The 23,627-nt window shown below is 31.7% G+C and overlaps 1 protein-coding gene and 3 long non-coding RNA genes across 5 annotated transcripts; 2 read left to right on the forward strand and 2 right to left on the reverse strand.

Moving 5' to 3' along the window:
• The first annotated feature begins 10,668 nt into the window (after positions 1 to 10,668).
• Positions 10,669 to 11,418, forward strand: LOC123672418. The gene is made up of 2 exons (XR_006746269.1): positions 10,669 to 11,212; positions 11,266 to 11,418. It is a non-coding gene; the product is annotated as an uncharacterized LOC123672418 (long non-coding RNA).
• On the reverse strand, positions 11,296 to 12,622 carry LOC123672415 (replication protein A 70 kDa DNA-binding subunit-like). Of its 2 annotated transcripts, XM_045606525.1 has the most exons (3): positions 12,486 to 12,622; positions 12,226 to 12,420; positions 11,296 to 11,541 (listed from the first exon to the last, which is right to left on the reverse strand). In XM_045606525.1, the coding sequence occupies exons 1-3, from the start codon at positions 12,486 to 12,488 to the stop codon at positions 11,440 to 11,442; spliced, it is 300 nt and encodes a 99-aa protein (XP_045462481.1). In that variant the 5' UTR covers positions 12,489 to 12,622; the 3' UTR covers positions 11,296 to 11,439. The 2 variants fall into 2 exon arrangements, 1 of the variants encoding a protein (XP_045462481.1); XR_006746264.1 differs by having other exon boundaries at positions 12,182 to 12,538.
• Positions 12,623 to 12,867: 245 nt separating this feature from the next.
• Positions 12,868 to 13,914, forward strand: LOC123672434. The gene is made up of 2 exons (XR_006746294.1): positions 12,868 to 13,020; positions 13,384 to 13,914. It is a non-coding gene; the product is annotated as an uncharacterized LOC123672434 (long non-coding RNA).
• Positions 13,705 to 15,339, reverse strand: LOC123672427. The gene is made up of 3 exons (XR_006746284.1): positions 14,626 to 15,339; positions 14,436 to 14,570; positions 13,705 to 14,382 (listed from the first exon to the last, which is right to left on the reverse strand). It is a non-coding gene; the product is annotated as an uncharacterized LOC123672427 (long non-coding RNA).
• Positions 15,340 to 23,627: the final 8,288 nt, after the last annotated feature.

The following is a 23,627-nucleotide window of genomic DNA, read 5'->3' on the forward strand; positions in this document are numbered from 1 at the left end:
TTAAGATGTATTTCTGTATAATGTCCAATCCTCTTTTGTGGCAATCTAATACTCCCCCCCATCCAATTATTCCATATGAAAGTTGGGACTGAACTAATGCGTCATATAGTACTTGGAGATGATTTACAGATGGAACTTCTTTCCGGATGACTCTGAATCTGTACGCAATACCTCTTAACTTTTTTTTTAAATTATTCATGTGTACATCCCATCCCAAATGTTGATCTATATGAATTCCTAGATACTTTGTGGCATTTGTATTTGAGATTTTTAGGTCATTGGTCACTTGAAGTATTCCTAAATCTGGAAGCCCGACTTTATTGGATGAGAAGTTCAAATATTTTGTCTTTTGTTGATTTAAGGTGAGTTTATTGATTTCAAACCACTTCTTCATAATCTTCAAGTCATTTATTGTTTTTTGTTTTAGATTCTCCCATGTTGTATCCTCGTAGATGACTAACATATCGTCAGCAAAACTAATTATTTCTCCCTTACTCTTCAAGTCGAATATACTTTTCAAATATATTAAAAAAAGGATAGGCCCGAGCACTGTTCCTTGAGGAAAGCCATAAGTAACTGTGCTTGTACGACTAAATGTTCCATTCAAGTTCGTGATCTGTTTTCTGCCTGTAAGGAAGTTACGGAGTAAGCTAATCATTTTGCCTCTAAAGCCGTAATCTGAAAGTTTTTCTAGTAATTTTCCATGGTGCACGGTGTCAAAAGCCTTTGCTAGATCTATGACTATCGCTAGAGTTGGTATATTCTCATCTATATTCTTATATATTCTTTCTGTTACCCTTTTTATGGCATCCTCTGTCGACATCCCTCGGCGAAATCCGAATTGATTTTTCGAAATTATACCGTATTTGTCCATAAATGCAACCATACGTACTTTAATGAGTTTTTCGAAGATCTTAGAAATATTGGACACAAGTGTAACTGGTCTGTAATTATTTAGATTTGCTTTGTCACCTCCCTTGTGTAATGGTTTTACTACTCCCAGTTTCAAAGTTTCTGGGAAACATGCTTTCTCGAAACACATGTTCGCCAAAAAGGCAAGGGGTTCTGATACTTCCTGTTTCACTTATTTCAGAACTTCTGAACGGATTCCATCGCATCCACTAGATTTTCCTGACTTGAGACTACTAATAAGCCTTTCGATCTCATTGGAGTTTGTGGGGTATAAGAAAAAAGAACAATTGTTTTGAATCTTTTTTTCCGTGAAATCTGCTGGTTCTCTTATTTCCCTGGCATATTTTTCCTCCAATTTGGTAAAAAAATCCTTGAAAGCATTACACATCTCTTGATCATTTTCGATAAGCGTATCATCGTCCAACTTAATATATTTAATATTCGTTTCCTTTCTTAAATTATTCTGTACACACCTCCATAACGCTATTGATTCGTTCTGATGTTTCTCGGTGCATTTCTTGAAATAATCTTGTTTAGCTTGTTGTATCGATTTACGCAACTTATTTTTCAGTTCAGAATATTCTTTTCTAAGTTTATCATTATTTACATCTTTTTTTAACTTCGCGTACATTTTCTGTTTCTCATTTATATCTTCTAATATTTTCGGAGTAATCCATTCTTTTTTAATCCTGTCCTTATTTCTTCTGTGGACAGTCGTAGTATTTGTGTCTATGTAATATTTTACAGTATCTATGAAGCACTCAGTTCCACTATTTACATCGTCGCTGTCATATACGTTCTCCGATGTCTCTAATCTCAATGAATTCTTCAAGCCGATATAATTCGTGTATTTCTTTTCAATTTTGCTTTTAATATTTTTTTTTTCGATTTTTAGATCTGTGCATAACAATATAGGATAGTGATCAGTAATCAGATTCTGAAGAATCACACCATACACATTCGAGTCTCCTGGTTGAATACCTTTGACAAACAGATGATCCAGGCACGAATTACTGTCAGGCCGTGTAACTTTATTGACAAGCGATACAAATCCGAAATAGTTCATAATATTTTTGTATTCCTCCGCGTTGTTTTCCTCAGATAATAAATTGATATTTATATCCCCAGTTATGATGTGTCTCTTATAATGTTTTTTCTTTTCTAAATAAATTGCCAATTTTTCATTAAACTCACTAGTGCAATATTTCGGTGATTTATATATTGCAGTTAATTTAATTTTTTCTTTTTCATGTCGAATACTCAGTTCTATAGCATTTATATCTCCTAGTTTTATGATCTCGTGATCGAAACCAATATTCTCCCTGACATATACTACTGTTCCATCATTTTTATTGTAATTCCCTTCATTGTAGACATGTTCGTAACCCTTCAATTTAAACATATTAATATCATCCACTGTGAATGTCTCCGTTAGTACAATTATATCGAACTCTATCTCACTCCCCTCCAGTAATAGTTCAAAGTAAAATTCTTTTGAATGCTCCTTATATTCATCTGAAGAATATTGAATGTTTTTTTAATCTTGAATTTATTGACTTCATCAATACTCTCAATGATAACAGTATCAAAGTCATCGTTTGTATATTGTTCTATGTAAGGGTCCATTTCGACACAATAAACTATGCAAAAACTATCAAATACGGCAATAAATTCATTCAATAACCCATCCCAAAACAAAATCGATCGTATATCTCCCAAAATAAACAATAATACATCCCACTATTTTTATATCCAAATTACTCACTGTTTCAAGAGGACTGAGGAAGTTAACTTTTCTTTTTACTTTTGTCTTAACTTCATTCCAGTATTCTTTTCCTTTATGGGCGGTTTGCTGCCCTTGGAAAAAATTTTTTTATGAGTTGGAAGATGAGGTGTGTTATGGATTTTCTTATTTTTTTCTCGTATTGCTGATTCTCCTTTCTCCTCTTCTGACATCAAGTTATTTCCTTCCTCATATTACAATGAAAATTTTGAATTTGGTACAGATGGCACAGAACTACAACCAATTAAGAAAAGGTGCAAACGAGGTTACTAAAACATTGAAACGAGGAATTTCGGAATTGGTTATTTTGGCAGGTGATGCTCTACCCCTTGAAATTTTACTCCATATCCCCCTTTTGTGCGAGGACAAGAATGTGGCATATGTATTTGTTAGGTCTAAACAAGCATTAGGTCGTGCATGTGGAGTCTCTAGACCAGTGATAGCTTGTTCAGTGACTGCTCTTGAGGGTTCTCAACTAACACCCCACATCAAGACAATTTTCAATGAAATTGAAAGACTACTTATATAAAAATGTGTATATTCGTTATAAAATTATATCCTTTCTCCTCAACTATCTCATAACTTAAGGTAGGTGTATTTGGGGCGCTATTTCCTTTTGTTACTTCTCCACTCGAGTTCTCTAATTCCTCCAATGTGTATGATCTTTTCCCTATCATCAATTTGTCTCCTTTCAGGTAAGACTTCTCAGAATATTTTGATCTAGCTTCTCTTAAAAATGTCTTCAATCTTTGGAAGTCCTGGCGTTGTTTCAGGGTGAGATCATTTGCGATAGCCACATCTTTTTTCTTTAGTTTTTTTATATTTTCAAAGATGATTTTCTTACATTGATAAGAAACGAACTCCACCTTAACTGGGCTGTTCTCTTCTCTTCCCAATGCGTAGTAGTCGCTTATTTTCCTTGGCTCAATCTGTATGTCCAATAAACGGTTTATTTGCTCACAAAGGTACGCCCCTGTTAGTTCACTTCTTCTGCTCAGCCCAAAAATAACAATATTATTTTTTTTTTGATATTGTTCCGTTTTTAAAGTTTTTTCTTCAAAATTTCATTTTCTTTTTCTAATGCATCATTCCTATTTTTAAGTGCCTGAATTTCCAACCGCAGTCTCACTTCCGTTGCCGAAATACAATTTTTAACTTCCTCCTTGGACTTTTTGATCTCCTGTAATAGATCTCTCAATGTCAAACTTTCTTCGTCCACGCTTTCTGGCATCATATCATTGAAGTTCGATATTGTGTGGTATCCTTTAAATCACTCTTGTTTATAACTCAACTCTTGTACCCATATTGACGAACATATGTCCACACAATGAAATACCCGTCTTCCCTCGATCAATTTTTACCTTTATAGGTAAAATTTTTTTGGTCCTATTTCAATCATGAATTCTTGATTTTTATTGATGTTATAATGGATGCTTATAAATGTTGAAAGAGTAATATTTATTTATTTATCTAAAGCAAGTGATGAAAATTCAAAACGACTTCTTCCGAGTGAGGATCATATAATGAAGAAAGAAAGTTAAAGGCGTAAACTGTAGTATAATGTTTACTTGGGTCCATCAAGTGGAGTTGAGTATATGGAATTTATGTTTATTGTGTAAAAATTCAGTGGATAATATCTCATTTCTTTATGTTTTCCTAATCTTAATTCATTGATATACTTTCCATGAAACATTATGCTTAAAATTGGGAGGAAAATAAAACTTCATCCCAACGGTCTCGTTTCCTTCGTTCCTCTTGCAACCACAGATAACAGAGTAGAACTTGCAACTTAGTTGCAATCGCCTACGGTTTTGTTACCTGTAACCACAGTTACAAAATCGCGGTATTTTTCTGGAGCGGTCGCGAATGTAACGCGACTGGTGAGTAACCGGTATTCCCATCCCTAGAGGTAATAGAGAGTTATTGCAACTCACAAGACGACACTAATTTCCGGGAAAACCTCGGAGGCTTTCGGCAAGTCTCGTTGACAATCGGGATATTGACAGCCAGCTGCCAGACTGATTTCGCGGCAAAGTGGAATTTTCAACTGAAACAGCAGTGTTAGCAGTTTTGAGTTTTTTAAGTTTGGAAGTTTTTCAATGGATATATTTTGTGACATGGCAGATATGGAAAACCAGGAAAAAGTTTGCTCTCTTTGCGGTGTGGAGTTTTCTACCATTTCTTCAAAAAATAGGCATTTGCGAAGTATTCATGAAGTGAACAATACTCCGACTTCGAAGTCGCATATTATTTGTCCGCTTTGTAAGAAAAATGAGCTGCAGTGTGGAACTTATAAGAAATTAGAAACTCATTTAGCATTGGAGCATGATATTAAATTGGAGTTTCAGAAATTAACAGAAATATTAGGTAGTAATAGGTTTAAGGAACAATGGTAATAATAAATATGTGTTCATTGTGGAAACCTTTCGAAGGGCGATGCTAAGGTTCTTCATACTCGAAAAATTTAATTAATTATTGATAAACATCATCGATAATTATAATGTACAGGGTGGGCAAATTTCGATGTTTTAGCACTACAACTTTTAAACCAGAGGTGTTTTCGAGTTATAAGCGAAAATTGGAAAAATGGCGATATCGAAAAACATTCATATCTCCGTTTATATTGATGATAGAGCTCTGAAATTTAAACATTATACAGGCACTTTTTCACGTAGAATCCAGTGGCGTACTCGTATTTTCGAAATAGTTTTTAATTACGAAGCTATGACCCAAAGTTATGTTTTTTTAAATGGGAACACTATATTTCTGTGACATTTTTTGAAAGCTTAATTTTTCCTGATTTCAAAAATATATAACATCGTATAGTTTGTATCAATATAAATAATGGAAAATGGTCAAAACTTTTCTCACCTAAGTGTCATATTTCTATGGCTTCAAATGTTGATGAGCACAGAAAAATTTAGCATTGTATCATTGGATGAACTAAAAGAAAATTTTCTAGTTTGCTTGAACACAGTTTCAAATATTCATTTATTTAATTCGGTGCGAAGTATCGAGAAGAGGTGTCGACTGTGCATTGCTGCAGATGGTCAACGATTTGAACATCTTCTCTGAAAATCATATAAATAATCAGATTGACGGAAGGATACTGCTCTTGTTATAAGAAGCTATATTTTTCTTTGCTCATCAACATTTGAAACCATAGAAATATTGAGACACTTAGGTGAGAAAAGTTTTTGACCATTTTCCATTATTTATATTGATACAAACTATACGATGTCATATATTTTTGAAATCAGGAAAAATTAAGCTTTTAAAAAATGTCACAGAAATATAGTGTTCCCATTTAAAAAAACATAACTTTGGGTCATAGCTTCGTAATTAAAAACCCTTTCGAAAAGACGAGTACGCCACTGGATTCTACGTAAAAAAGTGCCTGTATAATGTTCAAATTTCAAAGCTCTATCATCAATATCAACGGAGATATGAATGTTTTTCGATATCGCCATTTTTCCAATTTTCGCTTATAACTCGAAAACAAAAGAAGCTGGCCAAAAATGAATACTACCCTTGATAGTTTCTCAGAACAAGAGATCGAGAACTGGGTATCAGATTTTGTCTATCACCTCTGGTTTAAAAGTTGTAGTGCTAAAACATCGAAATTTGCCCACCCTGTACATGAGAAGAAGGATTAGAATCTCTTGGTTGCTAGTGCTTTTGTTAATAAAGGGGCTTTTTATTGCAATGGGTTCAGTGAATTGAGATTCTGTTGATGCTATTGTGAACATTAAACAATGTAGATTTTTTTTTTAATTTCGAAAGATATTTTCCATAAAATAAATTCCTATTATGACAAAACAACGAATTTTATTGTTTTATCCTTCAGTATTATAGAAATCCTCTCCTATACAAGGTAACAATTGAAAACAAATATAATAATTGCCTGATGGTATTCAAAAACGTTTGTGTGGATATGATATATCCACACAAACGATTTATTATTAATAATAGTACATAGCATGTAGTACTATTAATAATAAAATCAACATTGTCAAGTGAATACCTAATAAGAGTTTATTGGGTCTCATGATGAGAGCTCAAAATTCATATGATAAATTTTTAATATTGCTCAAAAACTATCCTCTATATATTTCTTCAGCATAAAATATCTTTAGTTATATTCAGACATTCATGAATCCAGCCCCAATCTAGCACATGAGGATATAAGACATGAAGGGTCCAGGGAAGACAGGTAGTACTATCCATTTTTCATTATTTTCTATATGTAGAGAAAAAGTAGTAGTTTAGTTTCATAAGGCACACGCAGAACGGAGAAAAAGCAGGGCCCCCGCAACCGCGCGTTCAACGCGTGCACCGCACACGGGCGCCACTCTTAAGGGGCGCCAAAATCTCTTATAGACCGCATGAAAATCCGAAAGACCAAAGGTTTTTGAAAAAGTTTTTTTTTATTTTTTCAACAATTTTGAACGTGCAAAGACATCTTTTACACATCCAAACAAGTTCCCGAACGTCACAATCCCTATAAAATAACCTCGGCCACAGATTGCAATTATACGATTCTTTTCGAGTAAACAAATCATAAATAATCATCCCTTTGTCGGTACGGGATTTCTTTATGGGCCACCTTGCACCGGACGGCGGGCACCATTTCTTGGATCATCACTAAAACGCATATGGTACACATAAACAATCATAAATACCGAAGCGATAGCTTTTAGCCAGGGGAATTACTGAAACTTTCGCCACCATCTGTAGGAAAAATACTACATGTTACAGAGAATTTCTGAAACTACCAAAATCTGCTTGCTATGCTATAACAGCAGAAACCTATCCAAAGAATAGTTATTTTGTTTTGCAACGTTTAGGGGTTGAGGTCAAGACGCAAAAAATTAAAATACTCAGATAATTGGAAAGATTTGTATTTTGTGTAATTGTGGTTTGTTTTACTGTTTCTTGTTGTGATTAAATTAAATTTTATGTAATGGTAAGTACCTATCCACATACAGTATTAGCATTTCTATTAGTCTATAAAATTCAATATTTTTTTTCTGTTTAAAATGGTGCACATCCTAAATTAGCCCATACCTATATACTATAATATTATTTTTATTTGCTTCAAATAGGGAAGTATTGTTTGTAATCGTGAAAAAATTGAATCGACTTTGATATTTTGAATTTGTTACCTGGGGCCACCATCATATATTATACTTAATTTTTTTTTAATATGCACCCTGGATCTGTATTATTTATTTGATGTTCGTAGCCGTTTGACATTCTAAAAAAATTATATTTCACCTTTGCCAAAAATTAATTATTATAACAGGAACAGGGTATGTGCTTCAGATCGGTCTTAACTTATTATTATTATTAATATTAACTCCGTTTAGGTTTAAAGGCTCGGATTTAAGGTTCAAATTCATAAAAATGAAAACATACGGGTTATTCTCAAAGGGATGGCGCAAAGTAAATCATGGGTGAATGTCTTAACCAATTTTGGATCAAGTTTTTCTTAAATTCTAGGAGCCATACAAGAGAAAACGACCTTCTACTGCAAAATTTCGAGAGCAAAAAAAAGCTAGACTTCAACAAAGGGAGGATGGTTGGGAGTATGGAATAATATTTAATAATTATTAATAATAATATTAATATTTTAATATAATATTATGAATAATTCAAAGAAGAATAAAGCTCAGGTTTTGAAAACTCTGCAGTTTCATTACAAAATTAAAATAAAATGCGGTTTTGATCGAATGCTTGAATAAAATAATGAAACATTTAAAAAATGTATTATGCAACAACTGACAGCATAAAGTTCTTAAGGCATTCAATAAAGGTTGCTGATAGTTTTTTTAACCCTTCTACAAATAAATTCCTAACAAAAACTGAAACATTTTTTGCCGATTATCCTGCGACGTTTTTCTCCACTTCCCCCCTTTAAGGGGCGCCAAAATATTTTCGGCACGCGGGCGTTGATGACCCTTGCGGGGGCCCTGAGAAAAAGCCAAAGCTATAACGCAAATGAAAAAGTTGTACATGGAAGAAAGGTCCGCGCGTTAATTCGTGAAATATTACGAAATAGTTCTCAGGATAAAATACCTAAAAATGACATTAATTGTTCTTGCTATGCTATATTTTCAAACATCCAAATTCGATTTCCTCGAAATGTTATCTGACTGACATTTCGCCTTTCTTCCTTGTACTCTTCATATCATTTTAAAAAGATGTAATTAAAATTATTAACTAGATAATTCAGGATCGATAGGAAAAAAATTTCGTTCCTAATTGATTGTATTCACACATATATATATATACATTCTATTCATGTAGTCTGAATAGTCGCACTATGATCCAACATCCGCCAAGCTCTTTTATTAAGCGTATATTCAAATCTACCGCCTATTTGAAAGTACCGTTTGTCAACGGAATTTGCCGAACGCCTCCGAGGTTTTCCCGGAATTTAGTGTCGCCTCAACTCACAAATAAGCGATCTTTTATTACAGGATCTCTTATTTTGACATGTACTCATGCGCATTGAGTCAGATATTAAGGATTGTTTAAATCTAAAATACAGGCCTCCCTTACTTTATTTAAATACAGGCGACCAACTTTTATTTATATTAAGGATCCTTCATTTTGACAGATATCTGTTTATGACGAATATTTGTCGTCGTTATTCAACAACAACTAACCTATAAATATTTGTAGCTGTTTAGGTAAACAAAGTAATGAAGTAAACTTTTTGAGAAATTTGCATTTCATTTCTTGATTTGGGGCATCTGTGGGAACCATTTCATTCGAGAAAAAAAATGTGCTCTCAATAACGAATTTTTCAAGAACTTATACGATTCTCAACGAAACATATTTAATTTGAACCTACTAAAAGAATTGAAAATAATACTGATAAATCCTGAATTTTATTAGAAATAAGAATTTTCCTATATGTGTAATGTAGTATTGTTAAAGCATAGTATGAGGAAAGGATAGTAAGCCAGTGTAGTGCTTTTTTCGATTTTGTTGATGTTGAGCGCATTCCTTATACTATGGTTAAAGAATGCTACTGCATACTGAATATTATTTTTTTTATATTGAATATAAATAATTCATTCTGTAATATGGACACACCAATGGGATTGTTTTGAAAGAAAAATAATAAACTTGTTACCTAAGTACTTTTTTATATATTGAATCAACATAGCATAAAAAAAGCAAATCACAATGCAGAAACAAATTAATTATCAGTAATGTTATTATAAAATTATACGTTAAGTACACTTTTTTCAAAATTATTGTAGGAAAAAGTACAAAAATACATAACATAATTCTGTTAAACAAAATAATCTTCCAATACTGGTGGTTTCACATAAAAAGAAATACTTGATTGACTTCCATTCAAACTTGATGATACTTCGTCAACAAATTTCTCTAATAGTTTCATCGATAAAACCCCAGTAGTTTGGTACAGCTCCTCCCATATTACGAATTGGTAGACTAAAAGCGAATTAAGGTAATATAATATATAATAATTTAAGTTTAATTCAGCTAATAGCTTACCTGTACATATAGCTGATAACTATTTCTATAAAGCCACTTATGTGCATTCAAATTATCTTAGAAGTGTCCATGATTTTCCGCAATGAAGATTGCAGTTATAAAAATAAACTTCGATAATGATTGCGATACTTGTAGTAAAAATTTTCCAAGTCAACTAGTCGATTTGTTTGAATTGGTTTTGATATATTTTCTACACCAACTGTATCTATTATGAAAAATCAATTCCTCAATAATGGTCCCAGCTAAAATTGCTAACGCTATTTGTTCTTTCATTTTCGATTTTGAACTTTTACCAAATGAATTATTTTATTTATCAGAATACAAAATAAAGGTGACAAAATATAAATATGTCAAATTTAAAGATCTGTCACTTTACTGACTTTCGTTAAAAGCACCTTGCAATAGTTCACTTTTAACGTACACGATAGAGGATCCTTTATTACAGGATCCTTTAATAAAAGATCGCTTATTTGTGCGTTGCAATAACTCTCTAATAACCGAACGCGCTTATTGTTAAATTAATATTGGGCATTCGCTGTAAACCAGAAAGAGTCAGTCAGTTTTCTTTTACTTGAGCGCATTGAAAATATCTAATTTTTGGGTTATTTTTTTAAATAATATATGGTTCTATGAATTAGCAGATTTTTTTCGGATGTTCGGATTTTTCAGTGAAGTAGCATGAAGCCTTCGAGTATAAAATAAAAGATATTTTATATTCTATGCTCCAAACTACTAATATTCTATGACTATTAATACATGTTTGTTTTTTTCGTTAGTTATTCTACTCTGTTATCTGTGGTTAGTTAAGAATTTGTGGTTAAACTCGACTTGTTTGTTAGGTTTTTTTAAAATACATTCTAAGAAAATGTTCGATTTCGCCGACACAATTGCTCTTTTATTAGGAATAATCATTGGTACTCTTGGTCTATTAGCTTGTCTAGGAGCTTATGCCAGAAGGAAAATGTACATTGAACAGATATGAAGGTGATAATGAAATTTGCTCTTTGAAACTAAAATTGAAAGTATTTTTGTTTCAGGAAAATATTGGAGAAATAAAATTTCCGAAATACACATTAACTATTATTTTATTGTTTGAAAAATGTAATAAGAAAAATTCAATGTTATAATATTGTATCAACCATTATTTTATTGTGGAGTAAATGTAAATAAACTTCACCAAAAATGTATAATCACAACTAAATAATATTCAATTAACCCATCAACTGTTTAATTCTTTTAATGACTTGGTTATTCAAGTCTTTATAATCTATTGTTTTAACTTCTACGGCAATTGTTTTCAGACGTGCTTCATCCTAAAAAAATTTCAAGATAAAAAAGAAAGACAAAACCAGCCAATAGTTTATTAGCTGTCTCATTTGTTATTTTATCATCTGTGTATTAATTATTGGGTCATCAGACTAAAGCACTAAGTCAAAAATTACTGAAATTTTTAACAATTCCAAGGTTAATTATTTTGAATGTATTATTCATATATATGTTATACTAAAGCATTATATATGTATATTTTGGCGCACTAAAAACAAGACTCACTTTTTGTAGGAAAATACCAAACAGTTTTGAGTCATGTATTTTACAAGGGGTTTCATAAAACTTTTGACAGATTAACTCCTTGATAATAACAAGCGTTAATTAAATTTAGTTTTCAAGAGTGCTGTGGAGAACTTAGAGTTGATTTTCTGTGACTAGGAGTCACTACTTTACACGCTTTACTTGTATCATACTTTGAATCTGGGAAGAATAATATGGTACAAGCTAAGTGCTACTTGTAATTACAGAAAATCAACTCTAATTTCTCCACAGCACTCTTGACCACGAATTTTAAAGAAAGCTCGTTAGTTTGAAATCTAAAGAAGTGTCAAAAATTAACTGAAATTGAACACAGAAATGATTTGATTAAACAAATAATCATGATAAAAATTTTATGAAACCCACCATAAGTCTTTCTGCCCTAAAATTTGCCTGAAGAAATTTATTACATTGTAAGTTTCCATTTTAGCTCTGCATTTAAAGATGAACTGTTTGAAATTGACTCTTTCTACAATACCAGCTGCTGCCTCAGAGTTGTTTTCTATCGCATCTCCTATTTCCTGTGCTGGCATGCCTAGAATAGTTTCAGCTTCTGTTGTAAACATGCTCAACCATGAGTTTCCACTCCAATCAGCAACATTAATCTGAAAATAACAAAAATTTGGTTTAATTCTTTTGGCAGGGTACTTAGATATCTCATATTCAACACCATTAACTATACTTTCTTTTTAACAAGATTTTCGAAAAACACGTGAGTTACATCCACCACTTTCAGTCATCGACTCTAGTATGGAAAATCCATAGACCTATTAGCTGCTTTCCAGTCAGGTGCTTGTCACCCCGGGGCTCGGCGCACTAGAGCTTCGAGCACAGATTACGGATAACATAGATGGGACACTCCCATAGACCTTAAGCGCGTTCGGCAATAGCATCCGAGAGCGGACGGATATTTTATCCACGTGACCACAGATATGTCGGATTTTACAGATTTATCTGTAATAAACGAACGGTACAGAGCTTCCTGAGCTTCAGCTGTTATGTCAGTTCTTTGATATACGCATGTGGCGCCCTTTGTGGCTAAATGAAATGAAATCATTAGTAAAACATAATCAATATTCATAATATACACTTTTACTGTCTTGCCTGCTGAAGAGGCGTTAGAAATTTATGCTTTTTTTAACTATACTAAGAAGTTTTGAGTTGATGTTGTTTTCAATATTGAAAAATAGGGAAAAATTCTGAAGGTATGGACTTTAATATTATCAATTATTTACTGCAAGAAATTCACAAATTCATTGCTATGTAGTTGGTTGCCACAATTCATATTACAATAAGAAAAAGTAGCTCGAGAAAGAAGGAAAGATATGGTGATATGGATTATTAGTGTGAGAAGAGTTTGATAAGAATATTTTAGAAATGATAGCAAATATCTCTCATCTAAAACTTATTGTAGTGCTGATCATATTTTGAGAGAAATGGAAACCTGAAGTATTCCATAAAATATGAATATGAATTATTCAGGAATTTGGACCAAATTCCTGAATAAATTCGTTTTATTATTAGTTTAAATTATGTACGTTTATCTAATTTCATTCTACTTATTTCAGAAGTATAAAAAAACGGATACCTAATTCCTCTACAAAAATGAAAAGATATAAAAAGAAAAATGGTCTGATATAGTAGAAAGTATATTTCCAAGGAGGAATCACTTCTAAAATCTCCATTCGTTTTACGAAGACAAAAATGTTTCAATGGAAGTTTAAGAAGGAAAAAAGGAATTTTCATGTCAAATTGATCCAAGTGATTTGGAAGATGATATCTTTTTATTTTCATCAGTAATTTAATGGACTATGGTGCCAAGGGAATGTATGATGGGATAACTTATACTGCCATAGGATAAATAAATGATATGTAAAATCAATGCAGTATTTGATAATAATAATAATTTATTTGCACACAAGAAATTCATAAAAACATACGCCATCAAAAGTTTACATGGCTTGTCAATCAAAAAATCTTAAACTATAAATGAGTAGTATTGAAAGTCATTGTAATGAAAACATGAATATGTTTGTAGTTACAAATTATCAAATAATATTTACAAAAATGATTCCTAAATAAATCACTCAACCTGTAAATTTTATGATCCAATAGCAAATCCTTTACTCTCTTACTAATAACAACTGGACTCAAATTTTTCAATAGTCTGGAAGTTATAACATGTATACCTTCAGACATGTATGATTCGGAACTTTTCTTATTCTGGATGGTCTTATTACAGCATAATTAAGCCTTGGAAAAATATCTTTCTAATTGAAAAATTTAAACTTTCATGCTACACAATGTGTAAAGCATATTTTTAAAATAAATCATTTGAAGTTTTAAGAATTATTTTTTTGTGAATTCTTCATCAAATGGCTCACTATCAGTTTTGGATGTCTTATCACCAGATGAGAACACTATAGAGTCGCAATTTTTCAAATTCATAATTGCCATACTTAATCAGACTCTAGCATAATGTTTATTTATTCTTTCAAATTAGCTGGCGTTTCCTCTTCTCAAATATTGGCAATGGTGCTCAGTATTTTCAGCAGAAATAATTCGACCTGAAATTATAAACAATTATAAAAATAATCTCTTTAACTTACTAGAAACTTACCAATGAATAGACATTTGATTTCCAATAATTTCACTGACTCCCCTTTCTTGAAAATAACACCATTCAGAAAAGCAACAAGCCTCGGGTCCAACTGACAAACTTCAAGTCCTTTTCCTGAATATGGTATTTTTTTCTCTGAAACTTTCGTATGATAATAAACTATTAGCTGACACAAATATAGATATAGTACCTTGAATACACTGATCTGGCTTTATATTCCCAATTGATTCCATGCTGGGTATATTTATTGCTGAACAGGACATTTATAAATACTTCTGGGACACTGATGTCCCAGTCGATACCCTTGAACGAGTTAATTTCTTCTGCTTCATCCATTACATAATTTCGATATAATAAGGTGGAAAATTCACTGAAGTCTGTCTCATTTATTTAGAAGTAATGAAACCAGTCCACTTCATATATTGTAAACATAGTCAGCTTTTTTAAAAGCTTGGCCTTTTTCTTCATATCCCTAGCTTGAATGTCCATCGCTCTTCTGAATAAACTGAACATGCACAACGCTTTATACAATAACACGAAAAAATTATGTCCCCAAAGTCTTACTAATGATATTGTCCAAAGTCACCACCAGATATCTCATTCCAAAAATATACACACTGCCTATTCATTTGTTATCTGCATTCCATACCCATAATTTTATTTAAAATCCAATTATAGAATTATAACAAGTTAGGTATTGAAATTTTTCAATACAAACTACGACGAAATGTTAATTTTTATAAATAAACAAACATCAAAGACAGATAAAATCCAATAATCCATAGACAAAGGTAAACTCTGTGGATAAAATCCCTTTGCTAGCTCGAAAACGTCCGACGAAAAAGATCGACATCCGATTGCTCAGATATATTTGCCGAACGCTCCAGATGTGTATTCCCCTCAATCTGGATGTAATAAACGAACGGTTGCGACAAGTCCGAGCGGTCCGAGGTAATAACCGAACGCGCTTCTTATATCACATAGGTCTATGGACACTCCCCTACCTAAAGTAGACGAGAGGATAGATAGCCCAGAAAAATCCAACGTTGCCAAATGTACGAAATACAATTATTTTAGGTTATGGCGCGAAATACAAGTTTTGAAGTTTGTCATTTGTCTCTGTTGAGTACTTGGCTGCTAAGAACTGATCGTTGGCTTAGAACATTTATTTGTTAGTCGTTAGTAATTCGCAAGTTCATTTCTCAAAATGCCTGTTATATGCAAATTTTGTGAAAAAGTCTTCAGCAATCAATCTAACCACAATAGAAATATTAACGAAGTGCATAATGAAGTTGCAGAGCCAATATCTTATGAAAGGAATACTGTTTGGAGTAGCCATTGTCTTGAACCAAACGCAATAGATCGTTTTCTAACAACAAAAATCTAATGCAACATTTACATAATGATCACTCAATGAACTTTGTGACAGAGTCTTATATATTCAAGAATACCAATTGATCATAAAACTTTCAAATTATGGTGAGGGATTGAAACTCAAATTACAATTCTAAATACCTATGTATAATAATAGTTCAGTATTCAATTTTTGCAAACATTCAGGACATGCATGCTTCAGATTTATTTGGTAATGGAGTAAAATTTTGTCTAAGAGTGAAGAAATATAATTTTTTCATTATATTCAAAAGTATATATCACTTATTAGGTTTTATTTATAATGAGAATGGTGCTTCTTTCTATTATTTTGTATGAATATTGACATTATTTTATTTCAGGTGTTGTGTTTTGTAAGTTTTTCATGTCAGATATGGCTGAATGCTTTTTTAATGGTTGGCTTGAGGTGATGGGTGAAGGGAATGCATCTTATCCACAACATTTGTTTTGCTCATGGCATGTTGATCGTGCATGGCAAAGTAATTTAACTAAAATTTCTGACAGAGAGAAGCGTTCAGAAATTTATAAAATTTTGAAAACTTTGCAACGAGAAACACCATTGTTACAATTCACTTCTGCTTTGACTAATGCTTTAACTTACATTTGCAATAATGAAAAAACGAGAAATTTTGGAGAATATTTTAAAAAGAATTATGCTTATAATTTCAGGAAGTGGGCTTATTGTTTCAGGGTTGAAGCAGGAATCAATACAAATATGCACTTGGAGTCAATGCATAAAGTCATAAAATACTTTTACCTGGAAAGGAAGACAGTAAAACGACTTGATGAGGGATTGATTGCTGTGTTGAAGTATGTGAGAGATAAAAGTGTTGAAAGAATAATTAGATTGACTAAAGGTGAACATACGAAGCAGACAAGATTTTTATCTCAGAATCACAAGGAAGTTCTCAAACACATTGATAATTATATTATTGAAACAAATAATTACAATATTAGTTGGACTATTAAGAAAAATGAACAAACTTCATATACTATTTACCGATTATTAGATATAAAGTGTTGTGAGCAAATATGCTTGTTTTGTGAAGTATGTACTCGCATGTTTTCATGTGAATGCAAATTTTATTTGGAAAACAGGACTATGTGTAAACACATTCATATGCTAATAAATAAGCTTCAAACTGAAAATAAATTGGAAACTGTTCCTGACTTCAGAGTAGATAATATATCCACAGAACTGTTAGCGTTGTCTGAAAAACCAAATTCCTCTAATAAAAAAATTAAGGATATAAAAGATTTAGCTTCCAAATTTGAGAGTTTAGACTTTGAAAAGTTTGATGATGAAACTATCAACAAAATTCATCACCACCTAATAATTGCAAAAAATATAACGAGTTGTTCTAATTTTCCAAATGACATTAATGACAATACCAAGTTTCAATTAAGAAATGAATCTAATAAAAGGTTAATAGAATCCCATATAAGATTGACTTCCACAAAAAATAATGCATAAAATCAAAGACCAGTCTCAAAAGACCAACATTACAGGAAGCTATTAACATTGCAGAAAATTTAAGCCGTGCCTCTGAAGATTCATTTCTCTATAAATCGGTAGAACCATTGAATGACCATCAATATTGTTGAATTACTGGATTGGATATGTAATGTTTTCAGTCTGACATTTTTTTTAAATAAATACTATTTGTGATTTGCATCCCTTTTTTTTTAACTACTTATAAACAATTTCATATAACCTACATCTCTGTTATTAAATTGTCCATGACTACTATCAATCAGAAACATATTTTTTTAATATATTTTGCTGTTTTTATTCATTACTTATTTTATGGTAGGCGTTATTCCTCAATATGTAATCACATTTATGTATTTTTCTACAACCATGAAGAACAGTCAAAATAACCAAAATATTATTTTGAGAAGTAATAAAAAAGGATAATGCAAGCATTTTATCCACAAAATGAACATTGATTCATATATTAGTCTCAAAAATTAAAACATTTATATGGGAAATTTTTCACAATTAAAATTAATTTACCGGGCGAGAGTAAAAATATTTCGATTTTTTGCTGTTGATTTTGATTTGACGATCGATTCAGCAATCTTCCACAATATATGCACATATAAGACATTTTAAGATATCATCTATCAAACAGAATTAACTGATTCAAGTTCAAATTAATTTGTATTTCGCGCCATAACCTACATTAGATTACATTTGGCAACGTTGGATTTTCCTGGGCTATCTATCCTCTCGTCTAAAGTAGAATCATTTGAAATTAACTCCCCCTGGCGACCGGGACAAGAACAAACTCGACAAACGCGGGAAATTTGAAGTGAGTGGTTTTCCTATACTTGTTTTGAATTTATTAACGAAATATTAAGCAATTCAAATGGAGTTTGGTGCTATGATGACCAAAAACCATTTGAATTTTTTTATAAATAACTGGTATAATATGTGATGATATTACATTTTGTGCAAATAGAAGTGGATAGTAGAATAAACATATAATTTATTAGCAGTAAACAAAAATAAAAAAATCAACAAAAAATAAACAATATATGTATAAATATATCAACATTGAAATAATAAAGGAGCATAAACATCAAATGAATTAATTAGTTCAAACAATAAAAGAATAAATTAATTTCAACAATAATAAAATTACTTTCAACAAAAATGAATAACATGAATAAATTAATTTGAATAAATAAATAAATATATGAATAAATAAATAAATGAATATAAAATTAAATGAATAAATCATTTTTTTTTCTCTTTGTATCAAAGATCCTTTTTGCCCCTATTTTGATAGGATCAATTAATTCTTCACTAGGGGAAGTTAGAAGGAACTTGGAAAATTTTGTGTCGGCACCACTCATAATTTCGTTTACCTGCTTGCACCACCAGTGCAAGGAACACCTTATTATTGTCTCACATACTTTTTCCCCCAACATATGTTCATCACAATTTAACATTTTGAAGTCCAAATATTTCATTAAAAACGTTTTAAATAGAGGGAAATGTTTTTTTTTCACAAATTCGCGGAATAATATAGAAAAGATATTTCAGAGAGTGCCGAAATAAAAATGATACACATTGCCCAGGTTTTGTCAACTTTCCGTGTTTATACTGCCTTACCTGAATAAAATCCATGTCCCCCAAATTCTTCACTATTAAAGGTTAAATTTTTTTTACACTTATCACATTGTTTGATCAATTTATTTTACAAATGAATCCACACATATAAACTAAAGTTCATCTACTAAATTTTGATTTTTGTTCAAGTACTATTAATTTCGGAATAACTATATTTAAATCTTCAAGCACAACATTTTGAGGTAAAGGAAATTTTGATAAATCAAATGATTTTAGATTATCCAAATTATCTTCACAGTTGGAACCTACAGAATGGGAGGACATGAAGTTATTCAAAGTAAGGCATTTGAAAGAGGACATAAACTGGCCAATATTTGGATTAGTGTTCCTTACACCATGCCCTCGGATATAACTGAAAAAATTTTCAAGGCAATCTTGATTGAAAGCACCAGTCAAGATATACTTGAAACTTTTTTCAGTTAACAACCTCCTCTTAAAGTAAACGAAAGCTTTCAAAGTCAAAATAAAATTTTTTATGGTAGGTACCACTACATTTTTTTTTTTCATCATAAAAATACATGTTTCCAAAAAATTTTATTGATTTTTTCCAAAAGATTTCATGTTCTGATTTTGTGGTTATTGGTTCCTTCAAAAACTTACCCTGTATATTTCGAATTTTGATACATTGAGAGAATCCATCAGTGCATACAGTACCTACAAAAAATCAAATGTTCATCAGAATTCAAAAACCAACAAACTAGAAACATACTACATCCTATAACTATTACTGAAATATATACTATGTAACGCCTAATTCTTAGTATCGTTTAAACCAGAATATACTACAGCTCCATTGGACAGTACACATGGAACAAAAATTTAAGGGGTTTAAATATGATTAAAATTGAGTAATTCGATAAAATTACCTGGAATACTGATTGTAGGTATGGCATTGCAAGTAAGACCACGATGGCTTCCTGGAAGATGATATTTTTTATCAAAATGTGAATGGCACACAAAATAACCTTCATAAATTCGATGCCTACTGAATTGTTGCCAATTTCTTGGTTGGATCATTTGGAGCCAGTTATTGAATTAATCCAAATTACTCTTAGGGAAATGATTTCTTGTACTTGTCTCATGGGTAGTACTCATTTATCTTGCTTGTTGAATTAAGGTTAACAATAAGCGGTCAGGGATGGTGGTATGAATTGAAAAAATGTTTATCCTAAGTAATAGCATAATTTAATTCTTTATACAATAATAATAATTGAATTGAATTCCAAGACAAAAATGAACCAAATATATCATGAACATACATTTTTATGAAGAGAATGGACAGAAAGTTGCCAATTTTTTGATTGTAGTAAAGTAGGAATAAAAAATAAAACAGTCACTGGACTATCAAAATATGAAATTTCGAGGGATTTCTTGAAAAAAAGATATTTTTTTTTATTAATTATATTAATTAATAATGTTCCGTTAAAATCAAATATATCAAATTTCGAATACACGAAAAATATTGAACGCAGACGATCAGTTCGCAGGTAGTAGGTTACGGTCATACGGTGCAAATGATCCATATGAAATTCGATCTCAATCAAAGCTCGCTCTCGAATCTCGATCTCCATCGACCAATCACGACCGACCCGATCATTTCATTCTATCTATTCAGCTCCATATGAAATTCGATCTCAAAGCTCGCTCTCGAATCTCGATCTCCTATCGACCAATCACGACCGACCCGATCATTTCATTCTATCTTTTCAGCATGAGCTATTCGGACTCTCGGAGAAGCACTGGGTCACTTTGACTGATATGAGTGCCATCTATCAGATAAATACCACAACTTTCGGTTGGTTTCTGAAACTATAGAAATCTACCATAAATCTCGAAGCATATTCGAATATCATCGAGTCGGTCGGATGATCGAATCATTTTGAGATCTGTGACCCGATCGTTCTTTTATAGGTTATAATCGAATCAAAATGATTCGATCGATCGTGATCGACACAGCTTGTAGTCTACAAGCTACAAGTGCGCTTCGGAGCTGTACCGAGGAGCTCCTGACGTTGGCTGGAAAGCAGCTTAATAACATGGACTGAGCGTTAGAGAGAGACCATTGATATCGGTGTATTGTGACAAGGATGAAAGTTTAAAGGCATAACATTGATTTTCTGAACTGATTGTATGTGTTTTCTTGTGGTGATTACTAATTTTTAAACAATTTACTGAGTGTTTGTTGGTGTTCTGGTGCTTATTTTTGTACTAATGAACAATTTTAAGTATCTCTGCTTCGTGTGTAGCTTATAATTGTGTTGTTATATCCAAAAAAGGGTTGGACGTGACATTTCATAGGTAAGAAAACAAGAAGGGATTTATCGTTCATTTTATTGAATATTTTCACAGGTTTCTGTGAAAATAAATTGAATGGGTGATGGAAATATGGAGTAAAGACAAAAAACCTTCTGCCACAACCGTAATATGTAGTAATCACTTCAAAACAGAGGACGATTATGTCAATCTCTATATGGAACCAAAGTTTTGAAGAAAGGAGCCATACAATTTTGATATTTGAACATGTGTTACTATAATAATAATGAATACTATACAGCAAATTTCTGCCCTTCATAGATACGGAGTTATGAATTTTTGTCCATGTTATTCCAGTTTCGAAGCCCTGATTCGAATCTCTTCGTCGGATGTTAATCACAATTTTTTTATATTGATATTTATTATATGTTTTTTTTTCCATATGTGCTTGCATATTTGATGATAAAAGGTAATACAATAAACCCATGTATAAAATTTGCAGTTCTTTTTCAAACCGTTAGAGTAGAGGAAGATGTATACTTTTGGAACGTAAGGCTGAATTTGTCCTTTGATAGGAAAAATATGGCACTTTCATTCCTAATAACACTCACTATTTAATTTCCTCATTCTATTTCTAAAAATATTTTGGCTATTTTTTCAGAAGATAAAATATATAAAATTTTAAAAATTTCATAAATTTTCTGTTGTGTTTTTACTTATCACAAATTTTGAATTTCCTAAAGCTCAGTTACACTTGTAGCTATATTATATCGAATATAAATTTAATTGTCTATTATATTATTGATATACTGAACTATCTAAAAAATATTTTCTTTCAGGTAGCACTCAATAAAATTCACCTTTTTCTGAGAGAAATTTTAGATAACATAAAAATCGATACCATACAATTCTTAAATGTGTTTCATTTAGCTATTTCAATAATCAACTCATGCGACAAACTCAATATTTCTCCAAAAAAAAATTAAAAACGCGCTATTCCAATAGCCATATCAAGCTCTTTCAATTCTAATTCCATCCGAATAACTTAATATTTCTCATTGAAAAAATTAAAAACGCTTTATTCCTATAGCCATTTAGCTATTTCAATAATCAACTAATGCGAAAAACTCAATATTTCTCCAAAAAAAAATTTAAAACGCGCTATTCCCTTAGTAAATTCGCGTTTTCTGCCTTTCTACTTCCTTCCTTCACAACACCTCTCCCTCTTCGATAGTCCGCAGAGCGCAGTGAGTAGAAGCCACGTGAGGGTTAGTCGGTTAGTCCATGTTATTATAGGTCTATGGGAAAATCACGTAACGGCCGTCAACCGTTCCTTTACCTCCCTTGAGTCTTGACCACCAGATGGACTAATTGTCCTCTATAGGAGTTTGTCTATTCCCGATTCAAGGGTAGGCAGCGCCCTCTTCAGCATGCTTTTTCGGCTGAAGGTATGATATTGTAAACAAAAATGTTTTGAGTGTTATTTGTGAAGAAAGAAATATGATGGACAAAGAAAATAGTGTATTCCTCAGTTTAACTGAATATTTCCGGTATTTGGAAGCAACTCCAAATAATAGGAATGTGATAGAAGGTGAATTCATTCTAATTTAAGAATAATCGTCCATTATCTAAAAAACAAACAAAAAAAATATATTGAGAAAATGTTACACCATATTTGTAATGAATAATTGAAAAATTAATATATTTTTTGAAATAAAATTACAGTTATTCTATTTCCACTTATTAATTATTTAAATAACAACTAACCCATACACCGAAAGGTAACAAATGGGATACAGATTATATATATATATATATAAATAACAACTGTTTCGCTACACAGAAGCTTTAGATTTAACATCTATATTGCTACTCGAAATAAAGGCAAAATACAAAAATATTCAGAAATTATCTTCAGAAAAAATGGGGCTGGACAGGTTTACAATCGCACAAAATATAATCATTATTTCTTCTATTTTAGGAACCAGGTTCCACAGTAAAACATTACTCAAAATTTTGAAAATTTGTATTCTCTGGTTCACACGTTTGATATGGACTCTTGCTCAAGCTATGAATATATTTTGTTCAACCTCCTGAAGAGACATTTGTTTTCTGTTTCGCATGAATGGTGGGCGAATCAGTTCTATTCTGTTTTCCGGAAAAATTTCATCAATTAGAAAACTTCGATCCACCATAATGGCATCCTCATTAGGCTTCAGGGAGGATATGAAACCACTCTGCTCAAAAATTATTTTGTCAGATGCTCTTCCACCATAAGCTTCACTGACAAAACTAATCAATCCTGCAGGCGTCACGGCCTGTGTTATTCCCTTTATAGTGAGAATAACATCTTACTCTACAACACAGGCATTTAGTTCTCTGAACAGAGATTTCTGTACAATCAAGAA

The sequence above is a fragment of the Harmonia axyridis genome, chromosome 2 (genome assembly GCF_914767665.1).
Source record: "Harmonia axyridis chromosome 2, icHarAxyr1.1, whole genome shotgun sequence".
NCBI lineage: Eukaryota > Metazoa > Arthropoda > Insecta > Coleoptera > Coccinellidae > Harmonia > Harmonia axyridis.